The following is a 24,319-nucleotide window of genomic DNA, read 5'->3' as shown; positions in this document are numbered from 1 at the left end:
TGTCAGTAATTTGGAGTCTAAGAGAGTCTAACAGAACTTACAGAAGTTAGTCCAGTGATGTTGCACTGTAGCAGAGATGTGTCATCCACGAGCATCTCACCCATCAAAGGACTGAATAAAGGTGCACTGCTCCAACTCACTTCAAATACACACAAGCACGAGCAACAGTTTAATACCTAGCTTTCTGAAAATAGAGAAATTACACTTTTTTTTTATACTTTTTAATTATAAAATGTTATTTGGTCAATACAAGAACTTTACACATTGCAACTGGTTTGTTCCAAATGATGGCTGACCTTTGTACTTGGTAACCACAGCAGAGTTGACACAGAGAGGTTCCTGGAAATCAACCTGCAGACTGGAGCTGCTGCTGACGGACAGGCGGACTACACTGGGAGCATCCGGAGGGTCTGGGGGAGGCAGGGAAACAGGAACAAGCAAATAAGACACGTACAGACAAGCAGGCTTAAACCTTCCCCATCGTGTTAGAATCACTTTAGCTAAGTGAGAACACTGTCAGCTTGTAATCTCGTTGATGCAAACCTATTACTGAGTGGTATTAAGGAAGTAACTGACTGTAACTGTGTGAAATAGGACGAGAGAGGCTGCATTCTACAACTAATCTGTATACATAGGTGAAGAAGTGGAATGCAGCCCTTTTCAATATTGAAGTATTTGCTTATATTTCATTAATTTTATTGTCATGTTGTCATTGGCGTATTCAACAATGTTATTGCATTTTGCAAGTTTTCCTAGTTACATACAGCCCTTGGCCCCCACATAGGCATATGTTGGGTTTTCAAGTGTGGAAGCTAGTAATTTATCCCAACAGAAAGCCAGCAGGAAAAAAAAAAAATTTGAAAGTTGAAAAACAAGAAAACCAAAGATGACTGCTGGACTGCAGGAACATCTGCTGTTCAGCATGTGTAAAAATGTCAAAATCATCCAGAAGCCTTACTAGCATGCTCGAAGCCTGTCTGCATGCGTCGAAAGAGTCGCAGTCTCCACTCCCAAGCTTTCAGCTGCCTCTCCCGATCAGATCCCTCTCGTTCACCGGGACCCTCGTCCCGCACCTGCGCCTGAAGCTCTGACACCCGCTGCTCGGCCTCCTGCACCAAGGTGGCCAAATGCACTGCTCGGCCCTCCAGGCTCACAACTAGCAACGACATGGGAGACACGGGGGAGGTTAGTCAACGCATGCACAGGTAATGCAAGGACAAGAGTTACATTATCTGAGGGCACATGTTCACATGACTTCATTATTTAAAAAAGAATCAGGAAAAAGACATTTAGTTTGTGAGTGCAGCTCAAAGAGATGCCACACTATAAAGTCAACAGGGCTTTTTTCCAATCAAAGTTAAAAGAGTACGCAGAGTAAATAAGTCCTCTTTTATAGGTGTTGCCTTTTTTTTTGTTTGAACTGTTTTTTTTATCTGCGCATGTTCTCAGGAACAAAACCTTTTATTTACGGTCTCGATCTATGTCAGTTTCAACAAGCGCTTCAAACTGACACTTCAAGAAAGCTGTTTGCCTGCAATGTCACAAATCGCTTTAGCAGACAACTCTTTTTAATTTCTTTGTTTGCCAAAATGCTGCAGCAGATTCCTCAATAAACTTTGTTTAATTTAACTAAGCAGCCTCTCTTTAGGAATGACATCACCGAGAAAATGACAGAAAATGGGGCAATGAAAATGAGAGGGGTGAGAGAGGGAGGAGAATTCCTCATATGCGGTTCGAAGGGAACACAAAGCGGTGGGAGCATGCATAGGCATCAGTTTAGACTGCAAACTGTAAAACTATTTTTCTACAAAACTGATGGAAACATTTGTATAACTGATCTATTTATACAGTGTGCCCCAGCCTCACACGGCCATAAGAGGAATGTTTTTTCAGAAGGGTTAGGGTGTTACTACAACACTGGGAACAATGATGTGTGAAACACATCACTGTAGTAAATGAGATGTAACACCCCGTGAAACTATTTAAACCGTGGCTGCACCGTTCGTGATAGTGACTTGTGGTGGCATTAACACACAGATCAAGGAGGTTCAGATGCTCCAGTTGCAAATGCATACAAATATTTCTCAATAAAAGTATAGAAGACGCGAGTTAAAGCTTTTCAGATAGACAAAGACAGTAGCGTACTGTACTACTTTGGTGGCTGGTCATTCCTTAGAGTGTTTGGGACTGGTGTGTGTCTGTGTTTAGTCTGTGTGGTCTGTGTTTGTTCATTGTAGATTCCACTGTTGAGCGTTAGATTCCACTGTTGACAGTAAGTTTAAAGCTCCGTGTCAAAATGTCCATCTGGGTGTTTAATTCTGCGGCTCTCTCTGTGTCTCCTCAGTGGCTGCGAGCTTCGCTTTGAATCTGACTGTCTCTACTGGGTGTCACTTTTGTTGTTCTCTTTGGCCACTTGTGTGAAGAATTAAGGGACGCTTGTCACTTTTAAAAGGGGTAGCGTGAGGGTCAGCTTTGAGCTGGAAAGTCACGGTTTAGTTTAGAATCGTCACGACAGACTGGACTGATGGATAGATGGAAAAAGTCAACGTTGGTTCATTTTGATTTGCACATGCAGCCTTCGGAGGCCTAGAAACCAGATGCTGACACCATGGTGTCTGTTTTGACATGTCCTTATTTCACATCAAGCCTGGATCTTCAACAGCTCATTAAAGGGGCTTTGTCTTATTGTCAGCCACCAAAGGGATTTATAATCTGAAGATGAAGTTGCTGTAGACAATTTGTTTGACTGTCCTTGTCTGGCCTTGATTCTCTCGTGACCACATACACTTAAGTCGAGCGTGGCAATATCAATAAGCATCAAATCAATTGTTTCAAAATTAAAAAAGAAGAAGAAGGAAAAAAGAGTCTGCAGCATCAGCAATGTCAATTCTCCTGAGATGGAATTTTATGAGTTCATGCTTGAGAAAGCAGCGGAAAGCTTTGACTTTCCTTATGTACCGTTGGTCTTTCTCTTTTTCTTTTAATCTTTCATACTGTATGCTCCATGGTCACACTGCTCAATGAGTATTTGGTTTCTGGGTCGAAAAGCACAATAAAAGAGCAAACTTCAGTAAACACCACTTTCCATTCGAGTGTTTTCAATTTAATGATACCTTTATAAAATGTCTGGCTCAGCTCTTGAAAATATGTGTGTGTGTGTTTGTGTGTGTGTGTGTGTGTGCGTGTGTGTGTACAAACACAAACACCCTGGGAGTCTTACTGGCGAGTTCTAATCATTAACAGAGGAAGGGAGTGGAGGCTCACAGATCACAGAAAATGAAAAGTGCTTATGAGGATGACTAATATTGAATCATGAATAAAACCCCTTCAATGCCTTTAATATCTTTTCACTGCCAGGCGTAAACACTGAGAAATGTGTTTGTCTGTTAGAACAACGGGGATAAATTCATTATTAGTGTGACTGATAGGCGTGTGCCGTTTTGGGTAACACCTGCAGTTGCTTTGCTGGCAGCTTTTATTGTCAGCTTAGTTGTAGGTTCAGTAACGAGGTCTTTTAAGTCCAAGTATGGACTGTAGATAAAAGAGGGACACTGACTACCATTTCGAACCCTCCTGCCACGTTACATTTTTTTGGAAGTAAAAGCGACTAAAGCGACATATGAAAAAGAAAGTAACACTCTCTTTTCACATATCAGGACATAACTAAAATAATCTGGTCCTCACTCTAATTGCTTCCATCGGCATTAAGATGGCGTATAAACAGCCAGGTGCTGCAAATGGAATATACTTGTTAAACTGATCATCAGCAAGTACGATCGCCTCTATAAACGCAGTAGTTTCGGCAGTTAACTGGTCTGGAGCATTCAGGTGTGAGTTGAGAAAAATCAGCAATGGCTTTTACTGCACATGAGTCTGGGAAGATTAATAAGGCAATTTCCAGACAATTTGTAGTCCATCATTTTACAGTGAGAAAGACAAATTGCCAAACCCGAACACAGCATAGCAGCACGAAGACGTCATATCAACTGTCAACCACAGTGGTGGAGGGATGGTGTTTTGAGCTTGTTTCTCAGCCACAGGACCTTGGCATTTAGCAGTCTTTGAGCTGAACATGAGTGCTATATATATAAGTATTCTAGAGTCAAATGTGAGGCCATCTGTCAGCTAAAGCTTGGCTAAAATTGGGCCACAAGCACACTAACACATCTACAAAAGAATGACTGAAAAAATAAAGATCGGAGGGGCTGCAATGGTCCAGTAAAAGTCTAAACCTCAACTTGACTGAAATGATGGGGTGGGACCTTAAGAGAGCTTTGCATACATACATGCCTACAAAAGTCAATGAACTACAGCAACATTGAGAAGAGTAGGACAAAACTCCACTACAACAATGTGATACAGATAAAAGTTCCTTCCATCCATCTTCTATACCTGCTTTATTCATTTCTGCTGGACGTTGTTCTACAAGCTACTGTTTTAAGTTTTCCCCATTTCGATTTAGTTTCTGTTTATCAAAATAATGTCACTGTGTAATATGTCATCTATCATTGAAGACCTTGAGATTTTTTTTAATCATATCCAGATAAATTTAATCTTAGAATTGAAAGATCTTTTTGACAGGACTCTAAGAGATTCATTTCACAGAGAACTGGGGAACCCTAAGCGTGTTCATTGAGAGGTGGCCCCTTCATACACCTTACGCTCCAAGCAGGCTGCCCTTAAATTGATTGGATGCGATTGGATTATGATTACAATGACTTTGACTCTAATTGGCTTGAATTGTACTGTATTATTGAAATGCCCTGAGATGATTTGTTGTGATTGGCGCAATATAAATAAACCTGAATTGAAATTATGTATAATGTTAAGTCTTTGTACAATTAACACAGATGAGTTATATTCATTCACACTGCCCATATAGTTGCAAAGAAGGGGAAAACTAGCTATAAAGACAAAAAAAAAAGGTTGAGCTTGTGTTGGCATTGATCGGCTTTTGAAGCCAGCCTGGAACTGCCATTCTATAAACTGCTGTCTTTGGCGATTCCACATTGGTTTATTTTACAGCCTTAAAGCTTCTGCTTGAACCCAAACAAACCAGTGATTCAGGCAAGCAAGACCAATGAATAGACAGCTGTCAGTACGTCATACATGTGATTATTGGCCTAACTTATAAAATCTAGCTTATAAAGTGTACAAGCATCCCAGACTTAGGAAACTTTATAATGCTTGTTGGGTTTGATTCTACAGTGCTCATTAGATCTCTGCTTATTTGAAGCAAATGAAACTGCAAAGCAAGTTTGCAAAAAATAATGCCATTCATGTAGAAACAGTAGTTTTTATTTGTTCCATTACAATTTACATGAGCTAAAAGCAGTTAATAGAGCTTCTCTACTCACAGTGGGGGCTCTCCTTGGCACCGGCTCGCAGCAGAAGCTTGGCCATGGGCACGTTATTGGTCATGATGGCGATATCGAGAGGCAGGAGGCCCTCACTGTTTGGAGTGTTGAGGTCGAGCTCCTCCAAACTGTACTGGGAAAGAAGCAGCTGGACCAAGTCCAACTCTTGGTGCTCCACTGCCTCAAACAAAGCTTCATTACTCTGGAACTGAGACATGGGGAAAGTTCACACAGAGTTAAAAATGAATACCACGGAATAGGAAAGCCTGATATTTTGAGACATTTCAGCCTGGCCAACACTTCAGCGAATGTTGGAAACATGAGCAATTTGCTCCCTCTGCACACACTCACAAGGTTCCTCTCTATGTTTTTATTTTTCTTATAGATATACTATAGGTGTGTGTGCGTTGTCACTACGTGAGGTTCTCTGACAAAGTCTACTGCATGTGCTCTCTCTGACTATCTTTAGACTACAATGTTTCTGGGCTTATTATTTTTTCCTTCTCTTTCTCTCTCTGACTTACTATGGTGGTTTTACGCAGCCTCTCCTTGTCTCCTCCCCGTCCTGACACCACACTGTCCTCCAGAACAGGGGGGTTGGTGCTTACGCGGAACTTTCCAGACAAATTGCGGTACAGGCGGCGAGCTGCGCTCGGCGAGGACAGGCTGGCTGACTTTCGAGCCGAAGCCGGCTGGTGGGCCTGGTCCCCTCTCATGGGCTGCGTCATCTTGGCGGAGTCAGCCCTGGAGGACAGATGGGTTAGAAACATGAGTGATGGGTGGCGGAAAGAATTGGAATCGGTACACTTTGGCAGAAAGGGGAGAGAAAAAAGGGGTTGACATCCCTTATGCATCTATTAAATAAACTAGATCTGTAGAAAAGATCACGTCCTATAGCTTAATTGTGTCAGTTGATTTGCTGACTCTAAAAGTCAGCAAACTCTGCTTCTTCTCTATAAAGCCTAAAGCTAAAGTCCAGCTTGCGCCCTGTAGTGCGAAGCTAAAGCTGGATGGACAAAACAACCAGAAAAACCCAATGCCTTTTGGCAGGCGAAACTCCATGGGAATGTGCCCCAAAAGCAAATTACACCTGTCTGCCAGAGTTCTCAGTCACAGGTATCATATGAACCATCCTGAACTAGTAATGACAGCCTTGTCACCAGTTAGCCAGGGTTACTCTGCAGCAGCATCCCTTTCTCCAAAAAGCAGACCATCTCTGACCACTGGTTTCTTGGCATCACTGGTATGCTGATTATATTGCACTTCTCCATTCTGCTATGGGAACTATGTAGATGACATGCATTTCAAGGGTGAGTCTGGTCTGTGGTGCTCACACACACTCGCCTGCTGAAGGAAGTGTCAGCAGGACTCTGCAGGCGCTGGTGACAGACTCCGTGTCGGGTCTCACCAAAGAGAAGCGGAGAGATAAATGAATTCCTCAAAGAGGCTTTTTCAACACCTCTCACTCTGGTTTGTCCCACCTCTCCTGATATCGTTCCTACTTGTTTTCCCTCTAATCAAGCCTCTCTCTGATTTCTCCTTCCTCTTGCTTCTGGTCCTCAACTCTTATCCTTTATCTTCTCTTAGCCCTTTATTTCTTTCCCATCATCCCCGACACGCTCTTCCTCCCCCTTCCCTAATCTCGCTCTCTAATGCATAAATTCAACACTAAATCATCATTTCATTTCAGTAGGATCATAATCAAAAAACAGTTTGTGTGAGAAATAACTATTCTGGTTTCACAACTCCCTAGAAGGATCAATAACATATTTGATTTGAAAAGGACAGTTGTTTGGCCGAAGTACACAGGCTTCCTAAAAAAGCAATTGTTTTAACATGAGCAGGCAGATGCTGAGGTGAGTAAATGAAGGCATTAGTTTGGGCCATCATGCGATATGCCAAAAGCAGATTTGTCAAGGTGAGAACATCTGTAGGAAAAATGTTATTTATACTCCCATTCCGCAATGGACGTGTAAGCCCACATGAGCATGCATACGCGCTCAAACCCTCCCCCATCACATGCAGTTAGTGCAACAGCTGACGGCGGCCCACATTGTGGACTTTAAAGCAGCCCCCGCAACAAGGCCTTTTTCACGGTGCCGATACACCTAAAATACCCCCGATCCCCATCCCTTCCCGCTCCGTCCCATCCATCTCCACTCTATCCCGTAATAGAGGCCTTATTTTAGATATCCTCGTGTTCCCGGCTGGGCCTAACCTATTCCAGGGTTCCAGATAAAGCGCGGCAGGTATTTGGAATAATTTTTCCATGGGCCTGGCCCGGAAGATAAAACAAGAGATATATTTGTAATGCGTGTGCCGGTATCCCATTTCAAAGAGAAAGCCCATTGGAATGCGGCCCCAGGCTTATTGTTATTTGCCTGAGATGGAACAGACGACTTTTTTTTTCTGTCGGCAGGACGGTGCCCCATCACTCTCTGACGACATTAGGCTCTGTGTAACATGGTGTGTGTATGTATGCGTTCTTTCAAAGAGATGCTGCATCCCACACGCGAGACTGAGGTGTCATTTGCCAATGACATGCTCCCCACCACCAAGAAAGAAAAAGATACAATAATCGTGAATCTAAACAATTAAATTTAAAGAAAAGCTCCACGTAATCAACTCCTAACGGGGTCAAGTGTCTCCGAAAGAGAATCTACTGCGCACACAATGGCTGCAGACACATCATAAAACCTGGCTTCAGTGGCGGTTGAACAGAAATGTCCTGATTTACTAGTTGAGGTGTATAAAACATTGTAATTCATTAATACAACGAGTTACGAATATCAAAATAATATCAGAAAACTGGCAGCTGAAGTTGGCTGAATAATATGGTAATGTTTTTCTCTGTTTAAAATGTGATACATGGCAGACATTACGTCTTTTAACAACACCTCAACCTCGGTTAAGACACTGCTTTTAGTTTAGGACTCCCATTGCTTCAATAGTACACTGAAGGAATCAGAGATGGAAAGATTCAAGCTGATAGAAAAACACAACAAAACTTCAGTTCACAAGAGTTTGCACACAACGGCTGCTGCGAATAGTTTCCTACAGTTTTACCAGTGTTGAGAAGCAGGAAGTAGTTTTTCTGGGAAACCAAAAGCCTCTTCCAAGAGCCAAGCTCCATCCTTGGCCCTTGATCGGTCCCACATCAAATACTCCCACAAACAATCAACACCCCCAAGTTGCAAACACACAAACCCAAGGCATCTGCTCTATTAGTTTTATCAGCTTTTCTACAAAAAACAGTTTGGGCCTCGAGTCAGTGAGTCAGAGGTAAACAAAAACATGCAGACAGAGTCTAGACATTTAGTAACTGACTAAAAGTCATGATGGGAAAAACCTATGATTGAAGCATATTTTAAATAATTGTAGGTTCCAGCATAGCACAAAGTGCACAGTTTGTGGGATTTTCTGTGCAAGCTAAAAGGCAGCCACAAGTACGCACGACAGCTAATGACAGCGTTATGGAAAAGGACAAGTCTGAGACACTTCAGAATAAATCAGACTGGCAGGAGCGAGCAAAATGTTGTTTGCGCTGATGAATCTCAGCTTTTGTTACAGCTCACGAAATCAAATGAATCCATCAAACTTGCTGTCGTTGGGACCAGAGTATCTACTCACAACCCAACAGCAGCAAACATATCTGACTCAAATGTCAGTAATCTTCTTGAATTCACACCTGTTCTGTTCTGGTGGCTCAATTCGGCCTCAGTGGGTGTTTGCAGGAATACATGGAACAACTGTAAACTTAGATATGAGAACAAAAAAAAAAAAGATATGAGAACAAACAATGTTCCTAAGTCAGTAGTTTGTGATAATCTAAATATGGATAATGTTACAATAGAAATGTGCATATGTGGATGAATATCTAGGTGCCAGAAAAGGAAATTACATGAACTGCTGGCCTCATGTTGTATTGAGGAGGCCAAAATCATCAGTTATTTTTTGCTGTCCTTTCTTTCTTAACATTTCTTTCCAAACACCTGACCATGAGTAGTCTCACACTGCGGGAACTGTACCGTATGTTCGTGTGTGTCTAATTGTGTTTATTGCACACAGAACCATTCATATTAGCTGACATGTATTACATCTGCTTTCTGCGTAGATGAGTCTCCACAAGATAAACAGGGAGCTGAAGGATGGACGGAAAGAGCTGCAGAGAAGGCAAAGAGCAGCACCAGGACGGTGCTCAGTGAAAACGGTGTGGCGTGAGGGTGAGAGAAACCGGCACTGAGAGCAGAAAGTCCCACAAACTCACTCGCTCAAACAGACGCACACACACCCACACATGCGAGCACACACACGCATACACAGAGTATGCTAGCTGCTCTAAATGTGGCTTGTAGAAGGAAATTCTGAAATCTGAGTCTTGGCACCAGACAGGCTGGAAGCAGCCGGGCTGCTGGATGCAGAGAGGGAGAGGCTGAGAGAGAAAGGGGGCTGATGGTGGGTGGGTGGGGGGGGTTGTATTGCTAGAACTGCCTTGGCTCTTATCAGCTTATAGGCAACATGAGGCCACACCACCACTGTGACCTGCAGCTTTTAATGCATGCAACAGATGAAGACATATCCACACGTGCTCACATCTTTAAACCACATAACACATGTAGTGAGTACACATGATTCCAAAGCCAACAATTATGGCCCTTTTGGATAAGATTTTACTGAGTGATGTTTCTACTGTAAGCATCAGTCTCATTTTGTTGGAATGCTTTCACACATTAATTCCTTAAAGCAAGCAAGCATCTTTATTAGATATGTATTTGAGATTATTTGGTATTTGTTTAATAGTCCTGTACTGTAGATATTTGTGCCTGTTGAGCTCTCTCAATTATTAATTAAAGTATCTTTAAAGTTATTTTTACACCACAATTTGTTTCAGATTAGAGGTAATAGAACCTCTGACAGCAACTTTTTGTAAGTAAGTATTTCTTGTGTTGGCTTCTCCTTTTTCATTTGACTTCAAAACAAAATGTAACCACAACAATGCCGTGGTGTTTGGCTATGCTACTAAATCAGGCACGTGTCATGTGAGTATGGGAACCCATCAGCTATTATCTTCTGATTTAGCCCGCCTGGGGAGCAACTAATATTTTTGGCCCCCCGGTGCAACCAGCAGACATCCAGGCCAAGACTTAATGTTACACACTTTATTCACTCTTTAAGTGCAGATACATTTAAAAGGTCCAATAAAAATCTAAACTGTAATTTCCCAAAAAACGTTGGTTTAGGGGGATTGTGTGCAGCAAAACTGTCCATGCTTTAATTCAAATGTCATCGGCCCCATGAAAAGAAACCACAAAGCTTCAACTACCAAAAATCTGTTTGAAGTTGTTGTGATGGAAGGGAAAGCATCATTCAACAATGCCAGGCCAAATAATTCCAAATAATCATTTAATATTTGTTGCAAGCCATCTTAAGAGCCTGTATTGGTATTCAAATTAAGTTATTTTTCCATACCATGTAGTTTCACAAGTCCTAAAATCACATTACCAAATCTGCTTTACCAGATGAAGGTACCGGTCAGAATAAATAAAAGATTTAGTTGTTAACACCAGATGTACACGATCTAGACTTTAGCCAATCTTTTCTGCTGTTGACTCTTAAGTTAAGCCACTGTGGCCTTAACTTCCCCTTTCTGATAAGCTGACGATGCTGATATGATATTTATTTGATGTTGTTAGCTTTGAGTGACTCAGACTGTTGGCCTGTCGTGTGCATGTGTCAAATGTGAAAAAAAAAGAAGAAAAACACAAAGTCTTGGTTGACTGTGAGAAGCTAAAGTCTGCGCTGATGACTAATACTGCAGATGACTCATACCGTGGCTGTTACTTGGCATGCTAGTGAAATGTGTGCAAATAATAGCTAAACTAGAACACTGCACACTTTTTATGTCCATGTTAGGGGCGCCAATGTGGACCCGAAGTAAATGTAATACCATACTGGATGCTCCCGGGAACAGGCTAATGGTGTTACTCACTCTTTTTCCCCTTTCTTTTATCTTGTCCTCTTTTTCTCACTTTCTCTCGCACTCCCTTGGGAGAATGGCAGAGAAAAAGTGAGCAGTATGTTTAACCTTTGTATCTGGCCTGCTGTGCTGAGCAAGGCCTGCCACCTGTTGGCTCTGTGTGTGTGCATGGGTTGTGTGTGTGCATGCAGAGGTAAATCTCTCTAATTTTGATGAGCAGAGACAACAGTGGAGTCACCATGGGGATGAGATGGCGAGCAGTGGCGGTCGTTCTCAGGAAGGGGGTGGGCGGGTGGGGGTGCTTCCAAGGTGGGATCACCCACACACAACCCCTCCTCTGTCAGAGGCTTGGTGACACAATGTCTCCCACGGTGATCGTGGGTCCAGCCTGGGTGGCTCCAGGCCTTGTGTGTCTCTCTCAGTATGTGTATGTGTGTGTGTGTCACACCAATGGGGTCCCTGCCTGGGCCACCATATGCCACCCACCCAGCCAGGGAGAGGAGAAGGGTGGGGGCGACCCCTGGCAACTGAAGCCACCAGTTGGCTCATTCTCTCAGTCACACGCCGGCCGGGCGCCATGTTTAAAGTCCCACGGCTATTTATCTGTGATAAGGATAGAGTGTGGTGGCTGGATGGGTGAGCGGGGCGACTGTTCTTCTTACTGTGATAGATGCTTTTTACAAATGATAACAAATATGCTCTCACACACGCACTCTCCAAAATGGATGGATGGATGGATAAATGGTAGGGAGAGTGGAAAGGGTGACAACATGGGAAAATCGAAAGAGTCACTACTGATTGAACACCATTTTTTGGTGTGAGGAGCCAAGCTTGACACATGCTCTCTGTCACATCAGTGCAGAGCCTTATGTGAGGCACAACACAACACCTGGGGAAACCGGCACGTTGTGCAAGAGGGTCTGCCTCTACAAACATCTGTGCAACCCATCAATACCAACAAGTGCAGGGAGTACAAATGTTACAAAAACCTGAAATACTGCTTTAATGCAAAGCAGATAAGGTGAAACTGTGGAGCTATTCCTATAGTGTGATTTTCCAAGTAGCGACACCTTTTTTTTTTACTTAACATGAAGACTGCAAGACATCACAATTTGCTCTCCCAATGACCAATGCAGTGAGAGTGACCTTCACAGGGTTGTGAGTGTTTTTTAATTATCTGCAAGCCTGTGTCCCTGTGTCTCTCTGTCTTAAGGTTGTTTTAAGACAGCAGGATGTCTGCTTTACCATGATATTGAGTTTTTTTCATTTACCTATTAAAACGGCGGCAGAAGTCACCAGCTTTATGTCAACCACCACCAAGTTTTAGACACTCTGGGGTCGGGAAGATTTGAAGGAAAATTAATCTTCAAGAGGTTAAGTTAAGCCACGCCAGGGAAGGGCAGCTTATCGCATACAGGAAATGATCAGTTTTAAATCAAACAATTTGACTGCGTACCAAGGTTGATAGGAAGCTCTATTGGGATGAGTTAGAATGGGAAAAATGCGGCAGTCGTGACAGAGTTAGATGTAGGAATAGAAAAATAAGACGTAAAAGAATTGGAGCAGATTTATTAATACATGTTTTAAAAGTAAATACGAACTTGAACTCACTCTATTAGAGCTTATACACCACCGTAATATACACTGATGCAGACCTGGATCTCTGTACCACAGTACCTGGATTTTTAATATCAATCTGTCAACTACTGCTCAAGTCAAACAAACAAGCACAATCTGTTCACAGAAAGTATGCTGAGGGGTTTACTTCCATTAGCTCTGGTTGTCTTTTATCAGCTTTGTAGCAACACATGGTAAGCATCTGACCCTCTCACCTACTGGCTGTCTGTCTCTGCAAACAGATTCCCATAAGGAAACAAACACAGAGCTGTAGACCACATAAACTGGATATTTCCCCTCTCGTGCTATTCGTTCTGTAACTTTTCCCACTTCCAACCCTTCCAAGCTGTCAACCAAGTTACAGAGCTCTTTATCAATCTCTTGACTCTTGATGACTCTTTCCATAATCTTTTCAATCCATCCTTTCATCTACTTCTATCTCAGTCAGTCACATAACTCCCTGCTCCAGTTTAGTCCTCTCCCGCCTTCTTTTCTTACCTACTTCAGTCTTTCCTAACATCTCCCGTCACCCCACCACACACCAAAACTACTGTCTTTTCAGCCTGTCTCCCTTCCTCCTTCCCTCTACCCTCCATCCCCATCACCATCTCTGTGTGTCTCTGTGTGTGCCGAGTTGAGGTTTGGAGTGGAAACCAGAGTATCAAGTCAGAGACACACAGGACAAGAGGGAGCCAGCCTCATAAATCTCCCTTAGTGCAGCCCACAGCATCCAGAGTCATGAACACATTCTGTGTGTATCTGTGTGTATAACACTGCAGTGCGTATATTTGTGTGTGTAGGTACACGCATGTCCTTGCATGTTAACTTCTGCAAACACAAGTGAGCGCCTTATATGTACTTGATGTCACATGTACTAATCTCTGTTAGTACAATTGTATACATTGGTGTTCATCTTTCTATGCTGGTGTGTGTGCCTGCGTGTGCACGTTAGTGAGCATGAGTGTGAATATTAAGGATAAACCAGCGCAGAACTGATCCAAACGCAGAGAGGTTTGCAGAAATCCTGCTCCCCTCATGTGGACTGGAATCTGTGGTCTCGTGTTTCACCAGAAGTTCAGCCTCAACAAATTAATATTGCAGGTCAAACAGCAGCTGATGTACAGGCTCGAAACAGCAAGGACAGACAAATTTGTACTTCAAATGTAAAAGAGTAACACGTTTTCTTGCAAATGTTATTGAGATTGAAGATTATCGGCCATATTTGTTCTGCCTTAAAGTTAATGTCATTATTAGTTGTCGATTAGTAGTATTTAAATGCAGCCTTTTTGCTGTTAACCTGAAAAATTAAAACCAAAATTAGTCCAGTTTTTTGGCACTGCAACTAAAGCCTTCAGAATAATGTCACTAGGTCACAGCATATTAGAAAATACACACCTCGAGACAAACTGTATGAGTTTATAAACTATTGCAGAAGTTTGGGGTGAAAACAGTGGAAAAACGACATGGAAATAGCGATGGAAATTTCTGTTCATCTTCATTCAGCTGTTTATATACAAGTGAATGGAGATGATTATAACTACTATTCAAAATTACTCTAGTCAGCTCAAAATCTGTTATCAGGCCACTATGTAATAATGGTAATAACAGGCCTACTTGAGGAATGTCAACAAAACAATTTACAGTATACATTCAGTGATGTAATTATCTGGTTTTGCATTGCATTTAGGTTGTTTGTTTTCTTTAACTGGCTCAAACTGAGTTTTACATAACATATGAGCATATGAGAAAGCTTTTTGATGTTTAACACATTTTAATGCACCCACAAAAGCAGAAATGATGTGTCAGACATCCCATTAGAAGCAGGAATCAGCTCGATCCTGCAGTTATCTCTAATAGATCTTTAATATGTTCTGATTAAAATTTATAAAGAGAAAAGTGACTGGCATTTATAACCTCCTAATTTGTCGGTTTTGTTTGAACTGACAGCCCTCAGCCATAGAAGAAAGGAGAGAACTTAAGGAGAAAATAAAAAAAAAAGGGAGTAATATTAAACCAAATTAGAACCAAATGAGGCAAGTGGCAGACTGTCCAAAACCACTTTACACCCGGGCCCTCTGAGCATTGCCCCTCTTTTTCCACTAAGATATTAGTGATTTTTTTGGTGTCCTTTTATATTCCCTTTGTGCACAGTTCACAGGAATTAGCACCAAACCCCCTCCTTCACACCCAGCCAAACTCAGAACTAAGTATTACAATGTGTGTTTGCTCATGTATATGTGTGAGCATGAATATCCAGGAGAAAATCAGATGTGCAGACATGAGTTTCTGCCACTCATCGAGTGTGTGCCTGTGTTAAAATAACGGCTGGGAGAAGGGCAGGCTACTTTCTCTCCCGACATCAAAGTAAAGACATCACCATCAGAGTGCTGTCAGAGTTATCCCTGAAGACAGGCTGGCACCAGGCAGAGCAGAGGGTCTTCAGAGGAACGACAGGATTTAAGCCCTTCAGTGCATACTGCATAACCACACACTTCAACAATCAACTGCTGTGACACCAACTTCATTCTTTCTGTTTTCAACTTTTATTTATAAAGTGGATATGGTCTAAGTGCTGAATGCTACATTACGCGTTGATATTTGAGCACTTATGTATAGAGTTTCCTCTTCAGGGGTAGTGCAGGGGAACTGTTTGGGGAAATAAAAACTGTTGGGCTGATATGCATGGCTGCCTTTCTATTGTGCTCTGGGATTTTGGCAAAGGTCAGAAACAGTCTCTCTGTCACCAAGAGAGGATATGGAAATAAGACTTATTTGCTGTCCCTATGCTGAAACAGAGCCGCTGTCCCTTTATAGCCACAGTATTGACTCTCTGACTGTACTTGATGTCTTCAGAGTCTCTATCAAGCACAGGGAACAAAGAAGCAAATATGTATACCAGAAGGAAACAAACCTTTGTTAGGTCAAGTGCTTAGTTTAGATATTGAATTTATATCTGTATAATGCTATAAATTCTCCCAAGTGATAAACAGTATGAGCATCAAATTTAGACCTGCACAAATGGCTCAAAGTCCTGGCTAACAAAGATTTATTTCTAAACACATTGTACATCTTAGCGAAAGAATTGCTGAAAACATGCACAAAGACTGAACTAGACTATTGAAAACTGTTCAAATGTTTTTCATTATTTCAGTATCAAGGACTTTGGATGTGATGAATGATGAGATGACAAACATATTCCAAATAAATCCTCTAAAAACTTGCGTGCTTAAAGATCAGGGAATTTCTTGTACCATGGTTGTTAGGGAGCTGCACAATGGAGTAAATTGATGTACACCCAGCAGATAGCGCTTGCAAAATAGAGAGCTTTGCAATGGTTTATAAACCTTCAATTTCAGACAACAGGGACTAATAGATAATCTGCTGTCACATGGATTCTCCGCATCCTAAGCCTTTATACCATCAGCATCTAATACTGCCTTACCGTTAGTCCATGTCCAATAATGAGTACAAGTTGTGTGCATATTTCATGTTAGGTCATGACTTGGCCCACACCTCTAAAGCAACACAAATGTTTCACATATGCAGTATGTGTTTGTGATTCCACATCTCTGCCGTTTGACTGCAGAATACAGTCTGCTTGTTAAGTGTTTTTCATTTGAGTTGATGTGAGAGCTGTTAATTAGCAAATACTTCCCCAGTGTCTCAGAGCGGAGAATATCCAAATTCGAATGGCTGAATAAATATAACATCGTTTGTTGACAGTGAACTTTACAGGCAGCAGCTACAGTTATATTTTCCTTTAAATACTCTCTCTTCTACTACTCTTTTCTCCAACCACACCTCAAGAGCCCATTTACAATGATTACCAATAACAATAACATTGCCTTTATCTTTTATTATCACATTTTCCCAACTCTTTGCCAGCCTTCACAGAGTTTGATAAAGCCGTAAAACAGCTCCTGTTTCAAGCTTGCAGTGCTACCACTGAATTATATTAGCAGTCACAGTTTGTTTCTGTTTCGGACTTGAATAGACATAAATGGCAATGGTCCACTAAATAGATAGTAAAGCCTTCAGCCAACTGAAACAGCTTCTTTGTAGAAGACTGTTGTGAAGTTTCCAGCTTGATATTTTATGTGACTCTTGTTTCACATTATACTCAAATCATTCCATTTGAAGTGTAAAAGAAAAGAGCAGTGTACACATATTTATTGTAACCTTACTTTAAGAGCACATTGGTGGATAAAAAAAACCCAACATTTTGAAATTTCAATTCACTGGAATGCATTTCTAACCAAACCCAAATGAGTAGTGAGGCTGAACTAGAATAATGTGGCAAAGACTCTTGTCTGTGAGATCTTCAACATGCAGCACCTGAAGAAGCTACACGATGCCAAGCATTGGTGTTTGTGGAGGATAAAACTTGGGCATTGGAGCAGGTTGGTGAGGCCATTCAAAGGGGCTTTTCGTTGATGTAGTTATTTTTGGCCTCTTCAAGCCATGACAATGGAGCAGTTTGCAGACAAGTGTGGAGCAGGGAGGGTGAAAGTCAGCCCTTCCTGCTCCCTCTTGGTCAGACGTGGGTCTTTGCCTCAAGTGGAGGAGTTTAAGTATCTCAAGATATTATTCAGGAGTGATGGCATACCGACAGACCGACTGGGACTTTACTGTGATTTTAAAATCACGTTCGACTTAACTATACCACACCATTTCAGTTCTGAGATGACTCTTCCATCAGCAAAGTTCTCATTGAAAATGAGTAAAACAAGACACACAGCTTGGGCGAGAAAACAGGAAGCTTTCTAAATGTTGAACAATTTCAAATATGCAACTGACTCAAGATGTTTTCAATAGATGCTAGTAGCACATGTGTTTTCCTTCTGACCGCTCTGATGACTGTGCATTCCAGAGGAGCTGCTCTGGTCTTGTCAGGGGTTGGACCAACCTTGCTTCACCTCCCAGTAGCATGACTCAACCGTCAACCCTGAATCTCTTCTCCTGGGGTCCTGTATTTATTATGTCACAAAACGCGAGTCACACTCCTGTAACAGTGGCTCAAGCCGGAGAAAGTCAGAATCCAGCTGTAGCGGAGCCCCCCCCCCCATTCCTCTCGTAACTGAGCATGTCCAATGTACCCACCGTGTTTCATTAAAACCAGACCACATCAATCAGGGCCTGAACTTTAAAGGCCAGGTCCCCTCTCCAGCAACATGGGAGAAAAACATGGAGCTGTTAAAGGACCTCACACTTCACATACACCTCAGCTCATACACTTAACACCACATTTCTACAGCCAGACCACACATCGCAGTGTCAATCTGAGACCACACAGTCGGTCTCATAAGGCCAACAAAAGCCCTTGTAAGACCTCACACCAGGCCCTCGCATGATTTGATAGGACCGCAGAGAATGACACACCTGTAACTCCACAAACCGCAAAGTAATCATACTGAGTAGCTACTGTAGTCCCTGCACAGCAATTGCGAATAGTTTGGAAATGTGACTGTGCTGTTTTACATGAAAAATGAGGTGCAAAGGAAGAATCAGATAATTTCAAACCCAGACCCGTGTTCCCAATAGTGAGAAAAGCATAAAGGAAAAGCCAAGAATACTTTTCAGGAAGCTCGGGGGGTATGCCAGATGGATGAACAGCAGGATCAATGGGCAGATAAATGAGTTCAGGCCAGGCATCAAGAGGAGTGAATGAGAAGGATTCCCATGGGTGGGGACAGGAAGGCAGCCTAGCGATGGAAAGCTTTCAAACTCCTTTCATCAGCTGCCTGAAGACTGGAGCTTTACAAGAGCAAGATGAGCCGGCGCCACTAGAGCTGCTTGGCGCTCCTCAACGAAACCAAGATGCAGAGGCAGAGAAGAACCCTCTCACCACCCTGCCCACGCTCTTCCCCCTGACCCAAACCCCAGCTCCAAATCCACGTCAACCAGAGTCTATAATGTGTAAACAGGCAAATCACTATAAGTTGTATCTTTCATATGGTTTTAATTTCTGGATCCACATATGATGAGCAAAGTATTTGCCTATTTGAAAATGTGCAAATGTTTCCAGTTTGTCTTTCTCTAATTTGTACAATTTGAGAACCTAAAAACTATTTTCATCGTGAAGTCGTACAGGCAAATAATCTTAAAATGATGTATATAAAGACGTAAAATGATGTCTTGTAATCTTACCAGTCCACACTAAGAGATCGTCTCCGGTAGGACGGTGGTCTGTCTGAAGAAGTCTTCTCTGCCTTAGCTGGACGTTCTTTCAGAGATAGACGGTGAGTAAACTTGGAGATTCCCGACTCTGACCTGGGGGATAAAAGAATCTTCATAAAGACCCAACAGACTGCTTTAAATGTGAATGTTGGCACACTGTTTATGTAGTCATAAAAAAGTATCTGTCTTTCACAGTCACTGCACAGGAGCGAAAAAAACAACTAAAATACGGTTAAAAGCAAGAATTACTTATTTCTTTTTCCATCGGTACCCAATATAAATATCACCATTGTATATGGAAAAAAAAAACACACAGAGGGAGTGATATGCTTTGGGTTTGTTATCTATATACCTAAGAATACATTGTCAGCTAAAAAGTGAAAAGGCTTAAACATGGTTAAATATTGCTAAACACATGATTATCGCAGTAAGATGGGTTACCTTACTATATACTTGTCAAGCTACACACAGTTTTGTAGAATTCACAGTGCTCGATATAGTTGAAGTTGACAAACAGTGCAACAATGATTCAATTCCCAGAGGAAACATTAGATTTCAGGAAAAGCCGCATGCTTCCTGCCTAATTTTCTCCAAATCTTTTTCACAGCGCAGTCACACACATTTTAATCTCCTCTACTGGGCTGCCAATGTCCCAGTTCAACTTTTTGCACAAAATTAAAAACAGGAAATGTAATATTTCTTCAATCCGAGCCCGGAACACATTTGATGAGACTCAGCTCTGCAATATTACTGTGGTAACACTGGGGACTAATCAAAATGAAATAATATTCTCTATCAAAGAGCCAGGCTTATGGAGAGGAAAGCTGAACAGCAGAGCGTGCAACGTAAAAATTCACAATGCTTCTAAAGCAGAGTCTTGTGTAAGTCGAACATAAATCAACTTCCAATCTCTTGATAATTCTACTATAAGCACTGTAAACAAAAAGAAAACTTCACAATGCAATTCTGACTGATGTCGCAATGAATACTCTTCTTTAAAATGATGACGGATGGCCAAACATTGTACTTCCTTTCTCTAATTTCATAGACATGTTGTTTCCATTTAATTATGGAATAGTAAACCATCTTTAATAATAACTCCCCCCCACACACACACACACACACATAGATCTCCTCTCAACCTGAGCCAAAAAGCATTTTAGTCTCCATGGTGAGCTCTGCTGGAGACAAAGGAACGGTCGGATTGAGGTTCATAACATATACACTACTGGGGCACTTTCTCCCACCACTCTAAAAAAAAACAAAAAAAAAAATGTGCATCTGGCTTCACTATCACTGGTTTATATGAGATGCTGCAGATATAACAGTCCGCATAAGACTTAAATAACACAAGATTTATGAAACTGTACACATTAGTTTACGCTGTTACTTTGACTACTGAACGATGACACAGATGAATGACAGTGGGGCGATTCAGCCAGTTTCACCCAATTAAAGAGATAGATTGGCATTATGTCCCTATGGCAATTTTTTGGCATCCAGATGCAGAAGTTTTTTTTTAATCGAGAAGACTGTTTTACCGCAGAAAGAGGACAGAAGGTCTGAGAACACCCTGTCAAGTCCAATGTTTCTAACACAGCATGATCTGATCTGAGAGATCATTCGAAAAGGACGAAACCAGATCAAGAACTTTATTGCATCATTGTAAATGTTCCTATTGGAGTGGATAGAAGACAGTTCTGGCCTTGAAAATTTAAACTTGAAACACTTTAAATTTGCATGCCAACTGGGCTTTCTGCAACCTTGCCTGGAACATCGTCTTCTCTTTTTCAAACTGACAGACGAAATGTCTCACAAACTTTTTTTTTTCTTTTTTTCAGTTCACATCCTTGACAGACACCATAAATCCACATTTTACAAACACCATCATAAAAAAACAAAGATTTTCATTTATACACACTTGGAATGCTTTGTCCTCATATGGAAACAACCCCTGAAAATATTCTTTGATGCTCAATAATAACATATCCCTCTTTAGACCAACTGTCTCACTCCAAAGACATTGCCATAAGCTGAGATGAAATTGCATGAGTTCTCATTCGTTATTACCTCATGCTAAGGCTTATCTAGAAGAACAACCCACAGCCCTTCTGCCAGGGTTCCCACTCCTACACCCTCAACTACTGTTTCCTGCCCCAGTGCCAACTTCTCCAAAGAGTTGGTTGACCTCAAAGACAAAGAGGCATATTTTCCTGTGTGAATCATAGAGATTGGACGTGGGATTATAGTCAGATGGCAGAGGAACCCCTAACTGATGGTATTAAGTTAGCCTGGGTTTCGTCTTCTTCTTCAATGGCTTTTAATCAAATTAGTGCAACTGCCCTGTAAGGAAAGCTACTGCCAACAACTGTTGCAGATGTCTATTTACATTAACCATAGACTTCAGTGATCTGAACAACTCTGATTAATACAGAGGCTTCCAGAGTGATTGGTCTAGATCATCACTGATTGTTAATGACTGCTTTGGTTCATACGCATCTAATAGGTTTGAAATAAAACTTCCTTGAAAAACTTCAAACAAATGTTTGGATCAAACACATGACATGACATGACCATAGGGCTAAAGGATAAGAACTTTAATGCCTGAAAACACATAGGATCACGACTTCAAAAGACACAAGGGGCAGTGGGCACAGAAAGGACCCAGGGAATCCCTTTGAGGGGTTTAGATGAAAACTGCACATGCGAAGCAGGTGGGTCTGCTGGCAACTGCTGCCGCTGGCTCCACCCTCTGCAGCTGTCCCCGATAACATCATCAGATCACGAAGACGCAATCCCCCTTGGAGACCCACTCAGGATATCCCTGTTAATTATCCTTTCATCGGAACTATACTTTATTTTATTTTTCGTAATGTTGATTACAGTTTGAAAAATCACGGCTTTGATTGAACACTTTTTGTGGAGACAGTGCTGATACCATCCAACATTCCTGTTAGTTATGTTGGAGCTCAGTGACACTGAATGATACTGTATGTTAGAGTCAAACCAGCTACAAGCACAAGCAAAGAAATTTTTAAATGTACCTTTATTTTGCATTTTATGTATTTTGTTTTTAGAACAGAGACTGGTTGAGGGAGCATCGAGTTAAATAGGATCTTAAACTGGTCCTGTCAACACACAACCAATCTATATCACCACCAGGAAGGGGAAAACCAAGCGGAAAGCTAGTGCAAAGTCTGCCCAATAGGTTGTCATGTCTTTTCTGTATGCCAGCATACCTTAAAGCGTTGGTCCCCAATCATTTCCCAACTCGCACCTCAGCTGCTATTCTTTTTACTCTGTTCCAGAGTTTGTCTTTTTCCAACCCAGAGGGGTTTACTGGTATGGCTCGAAAGATAAAACAATGACGTTCCTTTGTAAAGCTGAAGTCATCCTTTAATCCAGAGTGAAGTATCCCAACAACTGTTTGATGGACTGTTATGAAATTTAATGGAAACATAAGTGGTTCTGGGATGATGAAACCTAAGACTTTGTGGATCACCTTGTGGATCACTTTGTGGATTTGTGGATTTTTTTTCATTGTTCTTTTTCAGCAATGAACTGCAACAACTTTGAAAAGTCAACAACTTTTGCAATGGGACGATCAGTTTGCAGTTTGAATACATTTTTTTTTAACTGGTAATCTTGCTTTGGTAGATTTTAAGTACATTATCAAAGTAATATAATGAACGTATATTGATACAAGGCTTCTAAAAGTTCGTCTTAGATTAACTGTGGATCCTTTTACAATGTCGTGCTCGGCCTCTGTGCATCTGCGTCACAATAAAAATGCTGACAATCCTGAACTAGCATCTCTTCGTGGCTTGTTGAAGACACATTGTCCGTATTTTGTGACGACTTACATAAATCAACTTTATCTATTCATTGTCTAATTAATGCAATAAAAGCAATCTCCATCAATTTTGCAATTTAAAGCATTTTCTAAAATCATTTTACAGTCGCAGTGACAACAATACTTAAAAGTTATTTGTTATTATGTCATGATATAACACGTTGCGTAATATTACATTTGATTATGAACATATTTTGCTTTTTTCCAACAAAAAGATCTTAGGATAAACATACATTAAAACCAAGCACTATCCAATAGTAGTGAACACTCAGGAATGGCAGACTCAGGTTTCTTTAAGTAATACAACAGATAGGAATGTCACAACTATGTCATTTTTGTAGATGGACATGAGAGAGTTTTGCCCAGAAAAGCGCGGGCCGAGGGACAGCAAAGACACTTTGTAAAGCCCTCGGCTCCATGGCCTTTGCTAAAGGACCCAAGCTTGTAAGGGCAACTGCCCGCATGTTGGCAAGTGGGGATTTTTTTAAATGCAGTCTGTGGTTAAGATGTGGTTAAGAGCTCCATAGTGCTTTTGGACTGCAGAAAGGAAGCTTTCTCAACACGTGGGGAACCGTCTGCTATATGTAACTGTTCTGGTGTGATCTAATCCATGCGCTTTGCTATTCGGTATCAAAATTAAAAACAGCACCAAAAAACAGACTGACAGTAAAGCTTGGGGTTTATTGTATACTGTATACAAATACAGTATGAGTTGTCCATTAAAATAGTTCTGTGCTCTGTCTGTGGTGTGATAAAAAAAAAAAAAGCCCTTGAAGGTATGTAGTCTCTCAGGGAGCTCCTCTGTCCTCAAAACCCTCAGAGAGCCTCTCTTTGGTTCAACTGCGCCTCATCTAAGCCTTCCTGTCTTGATACGGTTACACTCAAATTTGTCCCAGTGGCTTTGCTGACCCTCGTTGTCTGGAAATTTGCCAAAAGAAGGCCCTCCGGCATGGCAAAAAGACACAAAGCAACAGAATGAATCCTATATTAGAGAAAGGTTTTTTGTTTTTTTTAATCGAACACTTTTAACTTTTAACATTTCAACTAATCACTGTAACTCATCATTAGGTTTGTTTTCATATTACCAGTAACTGTCTACACATGATCTATGTTTCAATTTCACTACATAATTTGTTTACTGCCCATGTAATGCCACAGTGCTGGTAGCCCCAAAGTATGATAACCATTCTTCAAGCTGTACATTTCTAATTGAAAGCCCACCACTGCTTCTCTGCAATGTGACTTATATCATGATCTTGCCAGCATCGGTAACTTTCCCCAATCCTGCAGCACAAGAGTGCTTTTGTCAGCTCTGAACGGCTTGTGTGATGATACGGA

The 24,319-nt window shown here is 41.5% G+C and overlaps 1 protein-coding gene across 1 annotated transcript in view; it reads right to left on the bottom strand.

Moving 5' to 3' along the window:
• ankfn1b (ankyrin repeat and fibronectin type III domain containing 1b) overlaps positions 1-24,319 on the bottom strand; it is a 111,676-nt gene that overhangs the window by 16,747 nt on the left and 70,610 nt on the right. Inside the window, exons 5-10 of the mRNA XM_072372926.1 lie at positions 19,099-19,221; positions 5,882-6,101; positions 5,358-5,565; positions 959-1,156; positions 297-410; positions 42-139 (exon numbers count right to left, since the gene is read on the bottom strand). Coding sequence (XP_072229027.1) covers positions 42-139; positions 297-410; positions 959-1,156; positions 5,358-5,565; positions 5,882-6,101; positions 19,099-19,221 — 961 coding nt within the window. The remainder of the gene's footprint in view (positions 1-41; positions 140-296; positions 411-958; positions 1,157-5,357; positions 5,566-5,881; positions 6,102-19,098; positions 19,222-24,319) is intronic.

The sequence above is a fragment of the Leuresthes tenuis genome, unplaced genomic scaffold, assembly GCF_036924035.1.
Source record: "Leuresthes tenuis unplaced genomic scaffold, fLeuTen1.0.hap1 SCAF_20, whole genome shotgun sequence".
NCBI lineage: Eukaryota > Metazoa > Chordata > Actinopteri > Atheriniformes > Atherinopsidae > Leuresthes > Leuresthes tenuis.
Note: the sequence above shows the minus strand (reverse complement) of the source record. Positions and strands in the feature narration are given on the sequence as shown.